General features: G+C 40.4%; 1 protein-coding gene across 1 annotated transcript; it reads right to left on the reverse strand.

Moving 5' to 3' along the window:
* Window positions 1-4,324: 4,324 nt before the first annotated feature.
* LOC134326346 (serine/threonine-protein phosphatase 4 regulatory subunit 3-like) lies at window positions 4,325-22,562 on the reverse strand. Its single transcript, XM_063008494.1, has 16 exons — window positions 22,071-22,562; window positions 19,758-19,813; window positions 19,550-19,648; window positions 18,181-18,804; window positions 15,627-15,704; window positions 15,414-15,530; window positions 15,156-15,275; window positions 14,926-15,057; window positions 14,069-14,165; window positions 13,724-13,765; window positions 13,475-13,633; window positions 11,855-12,024; window positions 11,608-11,747; window positions 10,762-10,925; window positions 10,459-10,634; window positions 4,325-5,240 (listed from the first exon to the last, which is right to left on the reverse strand). The coding sequence occupies exons 1-16, from the start codon at window positions 22,210-22,212 to the stop codon at window positions 5,127-5,129; spliced, it is 2,430 nt and encodes an 809-aa protein (XP_062864564.1). The 5' UTR covers window positions 22,213-22,562; the 3' UTR covers window positions 4,325-5,126.
* Between the last annotated feature and the right edge of the window lie 198 nt (window positions 22,563-22,760).

Below are 22,760 nucleotides of genomic sequence, written 5' to 3' on the forward strand. Positions count from 1 at the left end.
AATGCTATTTCCTGTACCTGCACTATAATGTTAAAGGTTACGGTAGTGTGTTTATCAATCTGTTCATTCAGTGCAGGTAAACCTTATGAATCCAGCCACATGGCTTAGTGTTTAACCAAAATTATTATTATTATGAATCCTCAGGAGAGTGAAGGGAGATTAGTTTATGCAAAAAAAAAACCCCCAAAAACTTTAATCTCTGTACTGTATATTGTCTCTAATACTTAATGATATCGCATAATGTAATGTATGCTAATATAATGTACTGTGTGCTAACAAGAACGACCTATTACCAAGTCATTATAAACATCAATCTTCCACTTTATATACCTTCCACTTTATATTGACATTAAAGCAGATGCAGTAAATGTAAAGACAGGTGAAAATACCCAGAAACTGTACAATATTTTATTATTTACCGTTTAATATGTCAGTTACTGCTGCCTGTCCCATATGATAACATGACAGCGCCGGGTTTGTTTGGAACTATTGGAGGGTTACATGAACCACGTGACCGCGTAGCGGCGAGATCAAGGAGTGTCGCAACTCTCTCTATCTACGGCTCTGCGTTCAGCCTGCAGAGAGGGGAGCAAAACAAACCCCGCCCACTCACACACACAAGCCACGCCTCTGTTGACACTGTACACTCGGTTAGCCCCGCCCACCTCCATCTCCACACACATACGCAAAGAAAGTGTTCAAAAGTTATTACCCCCATGTTTTCATAACATTATAATCACCTCCTTGTTTCTACACTCACTGTCCATTTTATCAGCTCCACTTACCATATAGAAGCACTTTGTAGTTCTACAATTACTGACTGTAGTGGTGTTAGTGTGTGTTGTGCTGGTATGAGTTTCTAAACACTATTCTCACTGTCACTGCCGGACTGAGAATAGTCCACCAACCAAAAATATCCAGCCAACAGCACCCCATGGGCAGCGTCCTGTGACCACTGATGAAGGTCTAGAAGATGACCAACTCAAACAGCACCAATATATGAGCGATTGTCTCTATATCTGACTTTACATCTACAAGGTGGACCAACTAGGTAGGAGTGTCTAATAGAGTGGACAGTGAGTGGACACAGTATTTAAAAACTGATATGATCCACTCATACCAGCACAACACACACTAACACACCACCACCATGTCAGTGTCACTGCAGTGCTGAGAATGATCCACCACCCAAATAATACCTAATCTGAGCAGTAGGAAATGCTTGGAAACTACTGTAGGTGGTGACTGCATTAAGTTAACTTTGGGATGTTACATAAAAATGTATTTATCACATTGTTTTGTAGTGTAGAAATGCAATGGTTTCTCTCTTTTTGCACAGGACTGGCCGAATTCGGCATGGAAAAACCCTGCCTACATTTCCATTATGCAGCACCATGCAGCAGGCTGGCAAACAGCTGGATTCAGTTTTGGCCACACCCGCAGCCAATATAAATGATGCTACTGACCTCTGACGATAGGACTTCAATCATTACTGACCTCTGCTGGTGATGAGAGGGATATTCAAACATCTCAAGAGGCAAGGTCATGAAACTGCTGTGCAGCATCCACTCGGTTCTGACACTTGGCTCACACACTTGGGAACTCAACCTGGTTGGGATGCCAAATCACCCACCTGTACATACAGTCCATAATCACAGAGGTGAATAAACCTGTATTGTAAACAGTATGTTTTGTTTAGGGTGGCACAGTAGGTAGCACTGTCACCTCATAACAGAAAGGTCCCGAGTGTGATTCCCAGGTGGAGCAGAGTTTGTATGTTCTCCCCGTGTCTGCGTTCCCTCCCACAAGTCCAAAGGCATGCAATGAGGTGAACGGGAGCTACTAAATTTACCCCGAGTGTTAGGCTGTGTTTGCCCTGTAATGGACTGGGTCCTGTCCAAGGCGTTTTCTACCTTTACCTAGCGAATAAGACCTACCGCCACCCTGACCAGGATAAAGTGGTGATAAAACAGACAGTGACTGAATGAATGAATTGATTACCCAGTAGAAAATGAGTGAGGAATCCTTTCCATCCTGTAGTGTTACTAATAAAACCTAAATACACCAATCGACTTCCCCACCGAGCACTACCAACTGTTTTTAAATTCCAAAAATAATAGTATTCTTGTAGCTGATTGGCTCCTTAATGACCTGTAACAGCTCTATCAGCATTCATATCAGTAATATACACCGATCAGCCTTAACATTAAAACCACCTCCTTGTTTCTACACTCACTGTCCATTTTATCAGCTCCACTTACCATATAGAAGCACTTTGTAGTTCTACAATTACTGCCTGTAGTCCATCTGTTTCTCTAGATGCTTTTTTTTACCGCCCTTTTATGCTGTTCTTCAATGGTCAGGACTCAACCAGGACCACTGCTCCCAGTGCTGATGGAGTTTTAAACACCTCACTGTCACTGCTGGAGAATAGTCCACCAACCAAAAATATCCATCCTACAGTGATGACCAACTCAAACAGCAGCAATAGATGAGCGATCGTCTCTGACTTTACATCTACAAGGTGGACCAACTAGGTAGGAGTGTCTAATAAAGTGGACAGTGAGTGGACACGGTATTTAAAAACTCCAGCAGCGCTGCTGTGTCTTATCCACTCATACCAGCACAACACATTAACGCACCACCTGAGAATGATCCACCACCTAAATAATACCTGCTCTGTGGTGGTCCTGGGAGAGTCCTGACCATTGAAGAACAGGGTGAAAGCAGGCTAAAAAGGTACGTAGAGAAACAGATGGACCACAGTCAGTAATTGTAGAACTACAAAGTGCTTCTATATGGTAAGTGGAGCTGATTAAAATGGACAGTGAGTGTAGAAACAAGGAGGTGGCTGATCAGTGTACTGTACTTATGATGCCCCCCCACCCCACCAATATGATGTAAGCATTATAAACATTCCACTTGCAAGCTTTGTTTAATATTAAGATCCATTTAAAATGGCAGGATTAAAATGAATATATAATATACACATTAAATAGTACGATGATAAAAAGATAACGAGTACAATAGCTGAGGTTTATTCATTATTAATGCAGCACTGATCAGTTCTCTTCTTCATCTCTCCAGACACCACAGCCTGTCACACATGCAATTACTGCACAATCACCACAATCTGTCCAAACACCCAGAGCTACAAAAACGAGATCTGCAGTTTCTGTAAGGATATTCACCCATGTTGTCATGACAACAGCAGACCACCCGCTACAGTGAAGATCACTAAGCAACAGCAACATCAGCAGAAGCACCATATTAAACCCACTAAATCCTATTCACTAGCCCAGAGACGCCTCTCAACCACAGCTGCTGAAGCTTGTACACATCATAGATACTTCACCTGTTACAGAAGCACCTTGTAACCTTGAAATGTGAATAAATGTCAATAATGAGGGGATAAAAGCTCACTAATTATGCATTTTTAGAAGAAAAAAAGGGAAACATAAGAAATACATAATTAAAAGTGACATCAAAAATACTGTAATTTCCAGATTGTAGTCAGTGAATTAATTATTATTTCTTTTAATCACTTTCTCCTGTTCAGGGTTGATACGGGTCCACTTGGAAACACCAGGCACAACTGCACAAATCCAGCACTGGACTCACAAATACAAAATAGGCATGGGTTACATAAGCCTAGCCATGGGGGAAGGGAGGACCTATCAGTGCACCCTTAGTGCTGGTCCCAAGCCAGATAAATAGGAGGTTTGTCAAAAGTATGGGCAAAGTATGTCCAGATCATATTAAGTTAATAAAAAAAAAACAATGTATTTCATTTTTCATTTCAGAGGCAGTTATAAGAGGCCTAGTGGTTAAGGTACTGGAGTAGTAAGCAGAAACTTGCTGGTTTAAACCCCACCACTGCCAGGTTGCCACTGTTGGGCCCTTGAGCAAGCCCCCTAACCCCCAATTGCTTAAACTGTAAGTCACTTTGGATAAAAGCTTCTGCTAAGATGTCTATTTATAACCCTTTGAAAACTCAATGATAATCCCATGTGAAAACTGACTGGGTTGCAGTGGTGTTGACGGGCAGCTGTGGTGACGATGGTCTGAGGAAGCACAAGCTATGAACGGCGGACAGGTTATTTGGCAGCCAAGACCCATTTATGCCAGAAGACATGAAGGCAACTGTGACTCGAATTGCAGATCATTTCAAACGGCATCAAATCCTTCTGTGTATGGGGCTGCATAGTCACATGCCAGTAAAAGTGTCCATACTAATTCCTGTCCGCCTTCAAAAGCACCTACAGAGTACACGCTGGAATCACTCATCAGTGTATATATATACACACACACAACAACCGAGGTGTTTTAATTTGGCAACAGATGTCTATTTATTAGTCTTGTAACACTCGGCGATGGTCACTTTTAAAAATGTACAGTGTGCTGGTGATGGGACGCGCCCGATGAAAAGCAGAACTTGGACACACACACGCTCTGTTCATCTGCAGTTTAATACGTTTAATATACGGTATTAAAAATCAACATCACAACTTCTTAAACTGAAGTATTCTTCAATGAAGCAAAGGAATTTGAATAAAAAAGGTAAACTATGCCTGCCTGAATGTGTGCCAAAAGAGAGGAACAAAATGTACACTGGCAGGAATAACTACCCTTTTATCAATTAAAAAAAACGCCACTGAAGAAGTAAACATTAAAAAAAGAACTCAGAGAAAAGTACAGCTGTACACTACTCATGATAAACTCAGGACTTAAACTCGAAACGTTCACACTAGAGTTTCAGCTCAAAGAATCCATAAAATTCTCATTAGACCCAAAAATTTTTGTCCCTTTTTTTGCAATGTCATTCCTTTGCCCCACCCTGAACAATGCCTAAATCGACAGGCTCAGCCAATCAAGCCTCCAGTACTAATTGGCCGGTCCTGCTGGGTAGAAAGACCCAGCTGATGAAGTTCGACTTCCCTGCAGGTACAACCTGGCACAAGCAGATTGAGAGAAAAATTAGAGAACCAGAGAGCCGTCAAGTGCTCTGGTGCTCAAGTCAGACGGTTCTAGTGGAGCAAGTAGGTTTGGGTTGTTTCCTAATCCTTCAGCTCCAGTAAGACCTCTACATTTGGGACACTGTGGCACCAGGAGGCTGCAGCCGTGCTTTACGAGCCCACGCGGGGTCGCTTTCGTGGAGCCAGCTCGCCGTCCTCATCCTCGTCCTCTTCATCTTCCTCATCTTCGTCGTCTGGGTAGTCTACAAGGCCAACCAGTCCTGCCTGTTGGGAAAAAAATGCACAGAATTATTTTAAGCAATACCTTACATACAGTCAATTAATTAAGTAATGTGTAAGTACTGTATATAAGTAATGTGTAAGTACTGTCTATACAGTGGGGCCAAAAAGTATTTAGTCAGCCACTGATTGTGCAAGTTCTCCTACTTAGAAAGATGAGAGAGGTCTGTAATTTTCATCATAGGTACACTTCAACTATGAGAGACAAAATGAAAAAAAAAATCCAGGAAATCACATTGTAGGATTTTTAAAGAATTTTTCTGTAAATTATGGTGGAAAATACAGTGGCAAGAAAAAGTATGTGAACCTTTTGGAATTTTATGGTTTTCTGCATTAATTTGTCATAAAATGTGATCTGATCCTCATCCAAGTCAAGCGTATCGACAAACATAATGTGCCTAAAATAATAACACACAAAAATGTTGATACTTCATGTCTTCATTGAGAACAACCATAAAAACATCAGTGCTAGTGGATAAAGTATGTGAACCCTTGAGTTAATGATCTCAAAAAAGCTAATTGGAGTCAGGTGTTAGCATACCTGGAGTCTTGTTAAAAAAATGAGTTTGGAGGTGTGGACTAGAGCTACTTTGACTGATAAAAAACCACTTAGACTTTTTGAGTTTGCTCCACACAAGAAGGATACGCGTATGTAAGTTATGCCTCGCCAAAAAGAGCTTTCAGAGGATCTACGATCAAAAATTGTTGATTTACATAAAGCTGGAAAGGGTTACAAAGTGATTTCAAAGACTTTAGAAATTCACCAGTCTACAGTAAGGCAAACAATCTACAAATGGAGACAATTTGGGACTGTGGCTACTCTGCCAAGAAGTGGGCGCCCAGTCAAAATGACCCCAAGAGCACAACGGAGACTCATCAATGAGGTGAAGAAACAACCCCGAGTGACAGCCAAAGATTTAAAGGCGGCATTGGTACAGGCTAACATCTGTGTTCATGAGTCTACAGTTCGTAAAACCTTGAACAAGCAGGGTGTCTATGGCAGGACACCACGAAGGAAGCCGCTGCTTACTAAAAAGAACATTGCTGCATGCCTGAAGTTTGCGAAAGAGCACATTGACACTTCACAACGGTACTGGCAAAATGTTTTGTGGACAGATGAAACTAAGATTGAACTATTTGGAAAGAACACGCAGCGATACATCTGGCGTTAAAAAGGCACTGCACATCATCATGAAAATATCATCCCAACCGTCAAGTATGGTGGAGGGAACATCATGATTTGGGCCTGCTTTGCTGCATCAGGGCCTGGCCAGCTTACAGTCATTGAGGGGAAGATGAATTCCCAAGTGTATAAAAAAATTCTACAGGATAATGTGAGAGTGTCTGTACGCCAGCTGAAACTCTGTAGAAGTTGAGTGATGCAACAGGACAATGATCCAAAACACCGGAGCAAGTCCACAACAGAATGGCTTATGAAAAACAAAATCCGCCTTTTGGAGTGGCCAAGTCAGAGCCCAGATCTCAACCCTATAGAAATGCTATGGATTGACTTGAAGAGAGCCGTACACATGAGACATCCAAGGAACATGACGGAGCTAAAGCAGTTCTGCCAGGAAGAATGGGCTAAAATTCCTCCTGAACGATGTGCAGGTCTGATCCACAGCTACAGGAAGCGCCTGGTTGAGGTTATTGCTGCCAAGGGGGGGTCAACCAGCTATTAATTCCAAGGGTTCACTTACTTTTTCCACTACCACTTTAAATGTTGAATGAGTGTGTTCAATAAAGACCTGAAAAAATTTGTATTTTTTTGTGTTATTATTTTGGGCACATTATATTTGTCAATACGCTTGACTTGGATGAGGATCAGATCACATTTTATGACAAATTAATGCAGAAAACCATAAAATTCCAAAAGGTTCACATACTTTTTCTTGCCACTGTAAGTATTTGGTCAATAACAAAAGTTCAACTCAATACTTTGTAACATAACCTTTGTTGGCAATGACAGAGGTCAAACATTTCCTGTAAGTCTTCACCAGGTTTGCACACACTGTAGCTGGTATTTTGGCCCATTCCTCCATGCAGATCTCCTCTAGAGCAGTGATGTTTTGGGGCTGTCGCTGGGCAACACAGACTCCACAAATTTTCTATGGGGTTGAGGTCTGGAGACTGGCTAGGCCACTCCAGGACCTTGAAATGCTTTTTACGGAGCCACTCCTTCGTTGCCCGAGCGGTGTGTTTGGGATCATTGTCATGCTGGAAGACCCAGCCACGTTCCATCTTCAATGCTCTCACTGATGGAAGGAGGTTTTGGCTTAAAATCTCACGATACATGGCCCCGTTCATCCTTCCCTTAACACGGATCAGTCGTCCTGTCCCCTTTGCAGAAAAACAGCCCCAAAGCATGATGTTTCCACCCCCATGCTTCACAGTAGGTATGGTGTTCTTGGGATGCAACTCAGCATTCTTCTTCCTCCAAACACGACGAGTTGAGATTTTACCAAAAAGTTCCATTTTGGTTTAATCTGACCACATGATATTCTCCCAATCCTCTTCTGGATCATCCATATGCTCTCTGGCAAACTTCAGACGGGTCTGGACATGTACTGGCTTAAGCAGGGGGACACGCCTGGCACTGCAGGATTTGAGTCCCTCTCGGCGTAGTGTGTTACTGATGGTAGCCTTTGTTACTTTGGTCCCAGCTCTCTGCAGGTCATTCATCAGGTTCCTCTGTGTAGTTCTGGGATTTTTGCTCACCGTTCTCATGATCATTTTGACCCCACGGGATGAGATCTTGACCCCAAGGGAGATTATCAATGGTCTTGTATGTCTTCCATTTTCTTACAATTGTTCCCACAGTTGATTTATTCACACCAACCTGCTTGCCTATTGTAGATTCACTCTTCCCAGCCTGGTGCAGGTCTACAGTTTTCTTCCTGGTGTCCTTCGACAGCTCTTTGGTCTTGGCCATGGTTGAGTTTGGAGTCTGACTGTTTGAGGCTGTGGACAGGTGTCTTTTATACAGATAACAAGGTCAAACAGGTGCCATTAATACAGGTAACGAGTGGAGGACAGAAGAGCTTCTTAAAGAAGAAGTTACAGGACTGTGAGAGCCAGAAATCTTGCTTGTTTGTTATAGACCAAATACTTATTTTCCACCATAATTTACGAATAAATTCTTTAAAAATCCTTTCTTATTTTTTCTCTCATAGTTGAAGTGTACCTATGATGAAAATTACAGACCTCTCATCTTTCTAAGTAGGAGAACCTGCACAATCAGTGGCTGACTAAATACTTTTTGACCCCACTGTAAGTAATGTGTAAGTACTGTATATAAGTAATGTGTAAGTACTGTATATAAGTAATGTGTAAGTACTGTATATAAGTAATGTGTAAGTACTGTATATAAGTAATGTGTAAGTACTGTATATAAGTAATGGGTAAGCAGAGGTGGAAAGAGTACTAAAATATTGTACACAAGTAAAAGTACTATTACTTTAATGAATTTTTACTTAAGTACGAGTAAAGTTACTAGTCTAAAAACCAGCTCAAGTAAAAAGTAACTCATTTAAAATGTACTCAGAGTAAACGTTACTTAGTTACTTTTTTAAAGGAGAGTGGATATAAGTGGATATAAATCTCACAATAGTTGTTTTTTATCCAAATATAATAGAAAAAACATGTTGATACAACATTTAAAACATTTAGGGTTGTGTAATGTGTCATTTTAGTACAGACCATCCCATAAAACTTTTTTAAACTGTATAACCACTAGTGATGGGTCGTTCGTGATCCGATTCTATTGAACGGCTCTTTAAAATGAACGAAAGGAACCGAGTCAGTAGCGCCTCTCGCTGCCTGAACAAAAGAATGAAGAGGCATTTTTTTTGAACGGCTCTTTAAAAGCAACCGAGCCAAAAGATCCGACTCCCCATCGCAGAATTCACTGCAGCAGTTTCCCAGACGCAATTTTTTAGCGTTTTTTTACTCAGTAACGGATGTTATTTAAAATGTAGCGAATTACAATTCCTAATACAAAACATACTTAAGTAAAAGTAAAATTACTGGTTGTAAAATCTACTTTAAAAAGTACACACAAAAAAACTCAGTTACAGTAACACGAGTAAATGTAATTCGTTACTTTCCACCTCTTTGTGTAAGTACTGTATATAAGTCATGTGTAAGTACTGTATATAAGTGTACTGTATACACCTCTTTGTGTAAGTACTGTATATAAGTCATGTGTAAGTACTGTATATAAGTAAGTACTGCACTGTTCATTAGGTAAACGTGAGTAAAATTTTTATTTAACACATACATTTTCCATACAAGCACAGTCAGATGGGCACATTTTAGAATGTACTATTATTTAAGAGTAGCAGTTTTTTAGAGACTGTATAAAACTGTACACCACTGTAGTGGACAGTAGTAGTCTAGTAGGTAGAGCTTTGGGCTATCAACTGAAAGGTTGAGAGTTTGAATCCCAGCTCTGCCATGCAGCCACTGTTGGGCCCCTGAGCAAACTCACTCAAATTTTTACGCTCGCCCATTTTTCCTGCTTCTAACATAAACTTTGAGGATAAAATGTTCACTTGCTGCCTAATATATCCCACCCACTAACAGGTGATAATCAGTGTTATTCACTTCACCCGTCAGTGGTCATAATGTTATGCTTGGTCGGTGTACGTGTTGCTTTAGTTGTTATTTACAGGGATTTTAAAAATGTCTGCTTTTGTGTTCCTCAATGGTCTTAGCTGTTAAGGTCTGTGTTTGGCATGACGCAGAATATGGAGCGTACACAACCTGGTACCAGCAATTTTTGAGGTAGACTGGCTTTTTTTTTTTAAACTGACAGTTGACATGAGGGTTACAGTGTCTGGTAAAGACCCACAAACAACTGTGGTTTAAATAGCATCTTCAACTTTAATACTCTGGATGCGGTGCATGGGTCTCAATACACTGGCACGTATATCGAGTTGTTTTAATAGTATATTAAGTGGTTGGTCCTAATGTTCTTGTGTATTGGTGTATATATACCGTATATATACCGTACACCTGGGACCGTAATCAGTTGTTAAGGTAACCAGATGTTTGTTAAAAAGTATGCAGCTTTGACGAGGTACACCTTTTTGTATAATACAGCTGAATAAAGTTTAGCTTATTACCGTTTGTCAGGTTCTCTTATTATCATTTAGCATTCACAACTATAAATACAAAACGCTCACAGGATAGTCGTGCCTACCTTAACCACCGGGGTAGAGGGCGCTGAGGCTCCTTTTCCTGATGAGCCATTAGGACTGGCAGGAGATGCAGATGAAGCTGCTTTGTCGTCGTTTCCAGCCGAATGAGAAATAGTAAACTTAAAGCTGCCAGTTTGTGTCCGTTTTTGGAGGTTTTCCTTGTCCTCGCTTTCTTTAACTGCAATGAAAAGAGAGACATGATCATTTGGACATTTGGAGTGAAAGCATCTTTATTAAAGCTAAGGAGGAAAAGTGAAAGGTAAAGTGTGTAGGGGAAAGGGATGTAGAAGAAATAAATAGATCACCTTTTTTAGCCCCTATGAACTTCCCATAGCTTTCAGGAAAGTCCTCCTCAACTCTCTTTTCTACCCCTGGGTCAGCTTCATCATCATCCTTATCATCTTTGAACCAGATTTCCTCTTTATCATCCAAAGACCGGGCATCTCGTCGATACCTATTAAGTTTAACACTGGATAAAAAAATAAAAAATAAAAAAAAAGTGTTAATGCGACCTGGCGGGATTTAGACAGTTTAACACCCATTTAGAACAATGTGCACTGTTCTAACATCAAATTAACCGTGACATATGGAAGAGAAAACAATATATGTGGCTGCTTCTGTGCATGAATAAAAGAACATAGCAGGACAGATTAAATGATTAAAAAATGTTGAACTAATCTGTCAAAAAAAAACTATAAAATATATCACATCCCCCAAAGGGACTTTGTGGGTTTTAAACCAAAAATTTAACCACAATTAAACCAGAAAAGTTCAAACACCGAACCACAATGCTGCAAGAAGTGCATTATATCTCTATTGCCAAACAAACCTGCTTATAAATACACCTTTGTTAAAGCCAAGAGTGTTCAGTCATACACAAATCGAAGGTTTCACAGTAAAAAAAAAAAAGAAACAATAAATCAATATTACTATTATATTAATGTTACAGAATATAACCCAGCTGAGGATGTAAAAAATATGTAATAGATGATTGTGCTTCAGACATCAGAACATTAAATCTGTTTTTATCTAATGAAATCAAATAAACAAGGAGGTCTTCTATTCCAGAACAATTTACAGTCAGGAAAGAAAAATGTCTAACAGTTTAAAAACTAACAATAAAGTGCTATATTTGCTATATTAAGACCTACCTGCTAATCCCTCGGCTCTGTCGGTTTTTCTCCTGCTCGTAGCGACCCTTCAGCCCTTTGAACGTTTGAACATACTCTATGGATTCAAGTGCTTTGTAAAAGTTGTCGACTATGTGAGCAATGAGTGATTTTATGTCCTCCTAAAGAATAAAAAACAAGAAAATTAGAACATGAATGGCTTTTCAATACACATAATACACATTTCTGTTTTTATAACAGAATAATCGGGACATTTTCAAAATCTTACCACTTTAATGAATTCAAAGAGTTCAATGATGGCAGAGTTCAGAAGATTATATCTTGTCCCATTGTCCAACAAAGCGTTTATAACTGGCTCAAACAGGTTTCCTTTGATGATATAGCGGTTATAATACTCATCCTTTAGTCCTATTATTCTCCTCATAAAACGCAAGGCACCTGCACAAGTAGAAACATAACAGTTAGGACACAATGCATTACATTGTAACATTTAGCCTATTGTGTATCCCAACTGACCAAAAAAAACTGATTAAAATTCAGTGTGAAAAGTTAGAAAAGTATAAAACTAGCAGACTAGAATGGAGGGCAATACAGGTTACAGCATTTAGCCATAAAGCTGACACTTTGCCCAGGTATAGAGGTGGAACTCATGTTAGTCTGATCATAAAATAATTATAAGAACCTCTCTTAATCATAGTAATAACTACACTAATGTCATTAGGAAAATGTTTAGTTAGCCCTTGTAATAGACTGTTAGCTACTAAGTGGCTATTTAAAATCTACATTCTGAATGCTTGAACCAGATGTGCTGATGGCACTAATTAAACTACTGGTGTATTACTGACTGCTTAAAAGATTAAGGAAATACAAAATGATCACAGTGTGCATAATGCCAAGTCAGTTCAAGTTCAGGGACTCAATCGGTCAGCAATTGTAAATCAGTTTTACATGTTTGTTTCAAATGAAAGTGATATCAGGTGCACTGGAGAGGCAACAGTAAGACAACCCCCAAAAAGGGAATGGTTTTGTCACAGACTATTACTCTCTCCTTATCCTTCCTGACTGATTCGTCTCTGCAGTCCATTCAGGTTGCACAGGTAGTCCAGACACATGTGGCAGATGTGTAGTAGTTTGGAAACGCTGTAGTGAACGTTAAGCAGCCTGTAACATCATCCAGTATGACCGGTTTGGCAGGTGGTCAGTGATGGTCTTGGGGGTGAAGGTCGTGGGTGAAGTTGCCCCTGGGTGCAGGACATGTGGCCTCATGTGGCCAGAGTGTGTACGCAGTTTCTGGATGCCCTCATGTTTCCCAGACCTGAACCCACTTGAGAACATCTGGGACATTAAGTATCAGTGCCTCAGGCACCACCAGTAAAGCCACAGACTGTCCAGGAGCTTACTGACCCAGCCCAGGACACCATCTTCTGTCTGATTAGGAGCATGCCCAGATGTTGTCAGTAGTGCAATCAGGCACACCAGTGAGTCACATTATGGGTTGCCATAATGAAATGTATGCATCACACTGTGAACAGAACTTTTTACTTTGATTTTTGGTGTGATTGTAAATCCAGGCCACAGTGGGTTGATGATTCTGGTTTCCACTGACCACTGATCTGATGTGTATGATTCCTTACTTTTTTGCACAGTGTATTTTTTCGGACTGGCTAGTGACTATTATTTAAAAAAATTTGCATTCTAATAAAATATCATAGATACAAGTGCACAGGATTAATTCAATTGAGTTCAAGTTAACCTCATATAACCTTCACAAATACACGCTGCACTGTAAGCCTGATACAATGATATCAGTTGTACAATGAAGAAAGCAAGCAGTGTTGTGTAATAAAGTCACACATCTAGGATTGTTATGTAAATTCTGTGGGCTTACAGAGCGCCAGGAAGGTGTGCTTGGAGTTCATAAGCACCAGCACTCTCCGCAGCAGGTCCTTATTCATGATGTAGTTCTTTATGTGGTATGTATGGTGCTCCACACAGAACGTTAACAGCTCCAGTATGAGAGCCAGAAGCTGAGCTGTCTGAAAATTGTCTGAAATCAAAAGAGGAAGATATTTATATCTTTAAAGTAAGGCATAAACACAAACAGTTAAAACAATGGGGGAAAAGAAGCCATAATTACCAGGACAAACTGGGTTGACTTTCGTAGACTCTTCTGGCAAATCTATGAAAAATAAGGGAAAGAAATTAGCAATTAAACACCCTGCATATAAAGTTACTGCAAAAGATTTTTTAATCTCCTAATATACTGCTGCTTGCACAACCCCCAACCTAATCAAAGAGAGCCGGATCACCACAGGCCCCCATTAACGTGTGTCTATTCTGCAAGTGCTTATTATAATTTTCCAATTGGGTTCTAACACAGAGCTGTATCGTGTATTATAAATGTGATGGTTTGGTGAAAAGATATCCTTTAGTCTCAGTTGTGATCAGACACATAGAAGATTAATACTAATAGAGGTCTTACCTTTACTGTCCTCTGTCGTGTTGGCCAACAGTGGTGCAGTGAGAACATGCATGCAGTACTTGTAGAAAAAGCTGAGAAATTCAGTCTTCTCCGTTTTCTAACACAAACCAGGTTCGTTTTATTAATAAAGATTCATAAAAAACTACATCTTAATTTCTGAATGTAATATTTATAATCTGGGATTTATAGGGTCTAATCGAAAACCTAGTGAGCTGCCTTGCTGCCTACTGCCTACCTAGGCAGCTGTTTAAGTAGGGAGGATTCTAATAAGACATCAAACTTATAAGGCAGGTTATTCAGACGCACTACTTAGACAGCGATAATAGCGATTACGACACAGTTAACACAGTTAGCCTCAAGCCGGCACAACCCGCTAGCATGCCAGCTAACATCTCCCTCTGTGTACCGATAACGGTTAAACTGTAACCGACAAGCCCAAATTTGCAAATAATTTACACTTATACCGCTTTATACAAATTAAAAACCAATGAGAATTTATTTACATTAGAAAAGAATTCTGTTGGTTGCTTCGCATTCATTCGCCATATTTGTCATTATTTTGTGAGGTAAGTTGTGCCGCACTGAATGGTGGGATTGCCTTCATCGCTAAGGAAGCATTAGATGCCCCCTCGTTATTCAGTCAGAGTATTGCTTAGAAATAGGCGCCTCAGTAGGCAGCATTTTAAGGTATCTAAGAATGTGGACAGCCTTCCTCTCTGCAGCGCGAGTAGGATGATGTAAATGTTGTCTATGTAGAGAGATCACTACGTTTTCTGACAGACCCATAGTGTACAAAAATGTAAAAAAAAGTTCCTACTTATGAGCACAATTCGATAATGCCAGGAGTGGTAACTTACATTGGTGGGAGCCAGCATGTTCTCTGGATCAATGAGAGTACGAAGAAGCCCCATGAGCTGCACAGCCCCGCCCAGCTCAGGGTCCGAGTCACAGATCATCTGCTTTATCACCAGGTTTATCAGCAGAACATCCTGAACACACACACATACATACATACATCAAAGTGTAAATGCATGGAGAAATAATAGTCTACGAAGACGTTTGGGTGAATATTAGCACTAACACTCACATCATCCTCTGCCTGCTGTGGCTCCTGCATCACAAACTCGCGCACCATAGACGGACTAAACTCCACCAGGTAAGAGAAGATATCTGTGGCTGCTGCTCTCACTTGTAGGTCATTCATACCCTAAAAAACCCCAACAGAATTACTTTACATTACCTTATTATAGTAATAATAGAAACATTGCAAAAACAACAACAGTAACATGCAGACATCTTCTACTTTGTTAATTGTAAATAATCATCCAGCTAATGGGATGCTTACCATTATAATTTCCAATGCAGGGAGGATTCCTAGATTCGCCAGCGTTTTAAAAAAAGCATCTCTGTTTTGTGGTTGAAGTGTTTGTGAAAACGCACAGAACTCTTTGAAGAAGTTAACCTACAGAGACAAACAAAATGCTGGTATGAGAACTGCACTTAAAATGAAAACTCTGAATAAGAGTGAGAAAGGCAGAACACTCCAGAGTGAATTTACCAGCTCTCTTCTTTTGCCGTCCTCTGTCGATTCATCCGTCAGCTGGGCAAAAACTTCTGTCAAAAACTTTTCATCCTCCTGGTCATTAAACAAAACCAATGAGAAGTTTAACAACAATTAATACTTTATAATTGCTGCATAATAACCATACATTTGAAGCACTATGGGTTAAAGCTTGAATCATTTCCAACAGTTGATATTTGAACTGAAAGTGGGGCTGCAGATCACACACACCAACACAGTGTGATGCAGGTGCTACAGACGTGTCTATCTATCTATCTTTTAACGCCGTGTTTACTTTTGTGAGTTACATTCATGGCAGGAAAGGTTTATGTGGGAGCTTTGTATCCGTTACGTAGTCTCTGATATTATATGTGTATTTCTAATTTAGTAATTGTAATGAAGTTCAAAAGTTTTTCTATTTTCCCAGGTTAAAAATGTCTTTCATTGTTCCAGCTATGGAAAATTTTTGTCTTTCCCTTTGGGATTTAGGGCGCTCAGTTAGTATGTGTTTAATTGTGATGGGTAATTGGCAGGATTCACACTGCGGGGCCTACAGGCGTGTGTGTGTGTGTGTGTGTGTGTGTGTAATGTTAGACACATAAATGACTCAAATATTTGGCACTGTGAGCAATAACTAGAGTAGGAAATTGGTAATTGGTAAATAAATACAGCGAAAGCTTTAAAATTATTCTTTGATGGCACTACAGACAATTCTTTAAAATCATTCGCTCCCGTGAGCGTTTTTATATTTATTTAATAGGACACTGAGGCAAGCAGGTAAGATGGTCACTAACCCTTCACTTGCTGGACATATCTACATAAAACACTTGCCTCCAGTATGAGGCTGAGGTCTATTCTAGGGATGCATCGATACCATTTTCTCCCAACCGAGTACGAGTACAAGTACATGTATTTTTGTACTCGCCGATACCGATACCTATTTAGAATGATGCAATCAAGAGCATTATGGAATAGTGTAGTTTTTAGTGTAAAATAGTGCAGTGGAACAGTTGCTTGGGTTGCCATCACTAATTGTAAAAAAAAACAAAAAAACACCGCACATCCATCATTGAGAAAGCTTCTGACAAGCTAACGTAAACGTTCATTAATAAACGCACGTAATTAACGCTGTGCACATCATACATGCGATGCGATTCTGCTGATTGAAATATTTACTTTAAAAAGATAATACAGTCCGATCCCATCTGAGCCGATTCTATCAGCACATACGTTCGTGGTTCACCTCGGTAAATCGTAAACGACTCTGAGTCGGCTCCCGCTCTGTGGTAATAACCAGTATAATTAAGCCTGAGCTTTATAATGTAAGCGAGTCACACAAAATGTTCTGTAGTATTTGGTGTTTATTTACAACCGCAACATTCATTATAACAGTAAACACGGAGAATTGACTGAGAAAAGAAACTTACGCTGTGCTTAAAATGAGTCGACTCCTGAATCACTTGTATCGACACTGTGAACAGAGTATTGAACACAAACACGTCCTATAACAGCGGTCGCTGCTTTTGTAACCGGTTTATCTTCACTGTTAGCTCTATTTTGAAGGTTTTTGTTTTTTTCAAACGGAACTAAATAACATTAAACGTGCGTGTGAGCGTGGTCAGTGAGAATAATTCAATCTGTCTCTCGTGGGTGAAAAATAAATTGCTTTAGTTTTAGAAGTAAAAAATCTCACAATGTCATGACCCTAACTAAATTTTATTTCATTTATTTTATTAGGATTTTTACATCACAGGACAGGTAATTACTGGCTACACAAAATTTATCAGTTCAAGTTTAATGTCAAACACAGTCATGGACAATTTTGCATCTTCAATTCACCTCACTTGCACGTCTTTGGACTGTGGGAGGAAACCAGAGCTCCCGGAGGAAACTCAAGCATACACGGGGAGAACATGCAAACTCCACACAGAAAGGACACTGACCACTCCAACTGGGAATCAATCCCAGGACCTTCTTGCTGTGAGGCAACAGTGCTACCCAACAAGCTACTGTGCTGCCCGACCCTTACTAAATTAAACTCATATTTTTATCGTCATATACAGATCGGCTATATGATGGACGGGCCGAGCTACTTACAAATCCAAATTCCAGTCCGCATCTTGTGCTGGACCATAAACCCATCATAACTTAACATAATGTAACATGAGGCACGTCACCGATCCAAGTTCCATTACACATCTTACCATGAAATCATGACAACTTTAGTCAGTAATGGGGAAAAATAACAATGTGTGCAAAGCTAGTGTGTCAAGGACTGGAAGTAAGGTTTTGTCGTAGAACACCTGCAGAAGTTTCACATTAAAGATTACCAGGAGTTCATGCTGGTGGGACAGGAAAACACCATGAGGCAGCATCAGTATTGGTATCAGTATCAGTATCGTACCTGCAGTTGTGTATCGGAATCAGATCAGAACTGAAAAACTGTGGATCAGCCCATCACCAGTATTTTTGATTGTCACCAACTTGTCAAAGTCTGTGAACGCCTGCAGAATACTGTGGTTTATGAGGTAAAACAAATGTGTGAGCTTACCTGCAGCATGCTGACGATCTCCACCTTGTTAAAAAAGATGAAGGATGTGAGCGTGGACAGGAAATTCTCCTCGAAGACAGAGGGAGTGGGCAGGATGATATCTTGAATGTACTGCACTCTGTATGTCTGGTGAATTTTCTGTCGGAGCTCTGAGTCTGTAATGGGTATCACCTCCTTGAAGCGAGCCGTGTTGGTGAGGAAGTCTCGGTGCCTCCTGGGCTGGACGAGCGCCGGATCGTACTCCAGACATCCCACCACGTCCATGATGCACTCGTCTGAGAACATGACCTCGAAGAGCGCCGCCTTGTTCAGGAAGAGCGCGCCGCGGACGATCTCGTAGAGGTGGCGCAGGCCTTCGTGTTCGCCCAGATCCTCGCACGTCCTGAAGAGCTCCAGCAGTTTCAGCATGTAGCCGTCGCTCACCAGCGCCAGCGCTAGTTTCTCCCGCCGGATGGGCGAGGAAAGCACGGAGGTCACGAGGTCAGCTATCTCTTCCAGATGTGCGAGCTCACAGGCGGGAAGATCCACCGTGTGGCTGGTCTCTGGAATCTCCTCGAACCGCTCCTCCTCCGACTCATCGATGGGCTCCTGGGTGATCTCCACTGAAGGATCTTTGCCTTGCACCTGCATCATGATGGACAAAAACAATATTATTACGATAAATCTCTGAAATCCACCTGTGTGTGAGATGAAACAAATCATTTGGCAGTTTATTCAACATTGCTACATCACTGCAAAGTAAAATAAATGATTCCTTTTGGCTGGTCCTGTCAGAAGTTGCACACAGCGGATCATTTTTCCATGCATTTGATTTGGCAGTTTTTAGACCAGATACCCTCTCTGACCAAACCTTTTTGGGGAACGGTACTGATGTATTCCCCCATAATCACTAGTTCACATACCGCCTTCTATATTTCTGAGTCCAGACTGGGGTTTAAACCCCTGGATTTTCCACACCACAGGAGCTCCCTAGACAATAAAGCTGAAATAAGGCCCAGATTAAATTGTATTGAAATGAGGGCTACCCTTGATGCAACAGGGAAAGTGTAGGATATGGGAATAAAGCTACTCCATGTTGATAATTAAATGAAAGATATAAATGTATTGATATATATTGCAATGACACTATATTATTTATGATGCAAACATATAATACCGAGTATTTAAACCTAGTTTGTTTGTTACTATTAGAATTTAGTAAAACATGCAAAAATAAATACCTTAAACCTAGTAAATGTACTGTTGGCTTTATGAGTGAATAAAGAACGGTGACAATAATACAGAGCAATATTTGAGGTTGGTGTTTTATAAGACGTTTGAATATCAAAGTTCCTCAGTAATTACAGTGGATCATTTAAAGCCAAATTACCTGACAGATCTTCTCCCAGATTTCATCACAACCTGCCTTCTCCTGGAAACTCAAAGCAAGATCATAATTTTCTGCTTCAGACCAAACAATGAGGGTATCCTTAAAAAAAACACAAAGAAAAAGCATCAATTAGAAACAATTAAACCACACATTACATGTATTTAGAAATTGTGCACCACCACACTGAAACATCACCAGAGTCACTCACCTGCTGTTTCTGATACGCCGTGTTTGGATTGATTTTGGACTCCAGCAACAGCGAGCCTAAAAGAAAAAAAATCTTAAAGTAAGTCCTAACATACAGAAAATCAGAACACTTAAAGGATCCTGAGCAACAGTTTAAAACAGCTTCTCTTCTTTTGCCCTGTTAGTTGACAAAAAAAAGTATTAAATACTGAAGACATTCCTAAAGCTACCAGTGCTCTACACAAAGTGCCAGCCAGCAGATCAGGCTGCAAAATATAGAAACTACAGAAACCCACAATGCTTGGATAAGGCAGTAGTTCCAGAGCAACACTGTTAAACATTTGTATGGATATGAGCCATTTATTTCACCCAAATATCGATCCTTGGGGGGCTTTGTGTGGTTCCAGTGACTTAGCCTTTACCAACTCTACCAAAAACATGATGTAAAGTCTCAGTTCTTAGTGCTAACACTCTCACACTGTGCGGGCCAGTGTATACAAAATAACCCACATTTGACGCTTGGCTCGTGTAGTCGAATACTTAAATGAAGTGGTTTAAAATAATATAATGTGCAGATGATTAAACATCAAAACATTCTGTAAATCACTGTAAATATGTACAATGGTGTTTATAAAAATGAAACAGTAGGATAAGTCAACTGTCTGCACTGATTTAGTGAACAAAAAAGTTACCCGAAAGGGTTTGTGTTGTGCAGCACTTTTATTACTAAAGTTAATGATCTCCTAATGATGCATAATTACCTGTAAAGCCTAAAAACTGCTTATAAACTGGTCACTGTACATTAAACCTTCAATTATAGCGTTTACATTTACTGCATTCAGCTGAGGCTTTATCCAAAGCGACTTACAATTTTGACTGGATAGTATACAATGCAAACGACTGGGTCATGCTCAGGGGCCTAAAAGTGTTAGCAGTGGTAGGGTTTGAACCAACAGCCTTCTGATTACTAGTCCAGTACCTTAAACACTAAACTACCTGTAGCTGCCTAAACTGAAAAGTGGTGCATCTACATACAAACGGAGAAGTCCAACCGAAGTCCCACCCAAGAAGGATGGGGTTAGTCTGGTTCCTCTCAAGGTTTGTTCCTGTAATTTTAAGGGAGATTTTCCTTGCCACAGTCGCCCTCGGCTTGCTCAACAGGGGTTTTTGTATCTGTTGGTCCTGGATTTTGTAAAGTTGCTTTGAGACAATGTCTATTGTAAAAAGCGCTGTATAAATAAATTTGACTTGACTTGAATAGTATCTCACTTTGGGATCACTCGTTTAAAGATAAGCTCTGGTTATAACGGTACCCTGATTATCATCATCATGACTGTAATTCCGTATTTTACTATGGTTAATGCTATAAATAAGTATGTGAAAACCTTGTTTTACTGATTTTAATCTGTTGTTTAACAATTGAATGGTACAAACACTATATTACATTGATGAATATCAGTACAGTTGATGACGTGTGTATTTGAATTAATAAAAAGTCAGCGTGGGGGACAGTGGTGGTCTAGTTGGTAGAGCTGTGGGTTAGACTCCTGGCTCTGCCATGCAGTCACTATTGGACCCTTGAGCAAGGCCCTTAACCCTCTCAGCTGCCGGGGCGAAGTACAATGGCTGACACTGTGCCCTGACCCCAACCTCTAAACAAGCTGGTACTGTAACCTAGTGGTTAAGGAACTGCACTAGTAATCAGAAGGTCACTGGTTCAAGCCCCACCACTACAAGGTTGGTGCTGTTGGGCCCTCGAGCAAGGCCCTTAACCCTCAATTGCTCAGACTGTATGCTGTAACTGTAATGTAAGTCGCTTTGGATAAAGGTGTCTGCTAAATGCTGAAAATGTAAATGAATATAGCATGTTATTGTACTGTACGTGTATATATGTATACATGGCAAATAAAGGCATTTAATCTGCCCTTATCATGTATTTCTGTTTACAATTGTTATTATACTAACCTCAAATTATGCATTTTTATATTTTATTGTTTATTATTGAATACAATACTATTCAAATCCTGCTATAGTAAATAAGTTGCTGCTCCTTTACGAAATATCGTAGAGAAAGTATCGTGATAAATGTGCCATATCGGTCACCATTCGTTAACCCCATAATTACCGCTAACTAGCTAGCTTGTTTTAACCGACTAGATATTATTATTTTGTGTGTTTTTAATTCATAATACAGCCAAATATTTACTCATTTCCAAAGTACAAACAATGACAAACCTTAGCTAGCAGTGAAAACAGTAAGCTAAGCTAAGCTAAGCTAAGCTAACGCAGCATCATGTACTATGATAGCATTAGCATCTGCAGCTACTACACTTACCGTCCGTCTCAGCACGAACCAGCAGCGATGTTCCTCTATCCTGGTCCATATAAGCGCATGCGACATGCCCGGTTCCCCTATCATCCCACTGGCGCTCTTCATTCAGGGTGTAGAGCTTCACCCTCCGCCGCGTATCCGACATGTTTACTAGCACTCGGCTTCCACCGACAGTCTTTCTTCTCTCAACCGCTGGTTTCCAGTTCTCTAACTAACCACATGTTACTACTTTATCACGAATATCTACCCGCTACAGAGTGTTGTTTACCGGTAAACACAAAACCTAAACAACTAAACATCCCCAACACAAACGTTTAATAATACTACAACTATCAAAGACTCGTTCCGCTATCATCTCGCCATCGCCATCTTGTAACTCGATGCGATAGCAGCGTTCCAATCCCCAAATGCTCTCCTTGTTTCTCGTTCAACTAGTGCGCACGAGTGTTAGCATAACAACAGCCGCGACCGGTTCTCTCCGCACTATGTAGGCGTTCTTCCTAGAACACAAAATTGCTTATTGGAGCGCGACCTGTGGTTGTGTCCAAAACCACTCCTCGATCACTATATAGTACACTACTGTGTCAGTCCGCCATTTTGTAGTCACGTCCGAAAGCGTCGATGGTGGAGGAGGGGTGAAAAGAAGTAACGGTTGATTTGATCACGTGTACCGCTAAGCCAATCACGTGAAGC

The sequence above is a fragment of the Trichomycterus rosablanca genome, chromosome 14, assembly GCF_030014385.1.
Source record: "Trichomycterus rosablanca isolate fTriRos1 chromosome 14, fTriRos1.hap1, whole genome shotgun sequence".
In the NCBI taxonomy this organism is placed as follows: domain Eukaryota; kingdom Metazoa; phylum Chordata; class Actinopteri; order Siluriformes; family Trichomycteridae; genus Trichomycterus; species Trichomycterus rosablanca.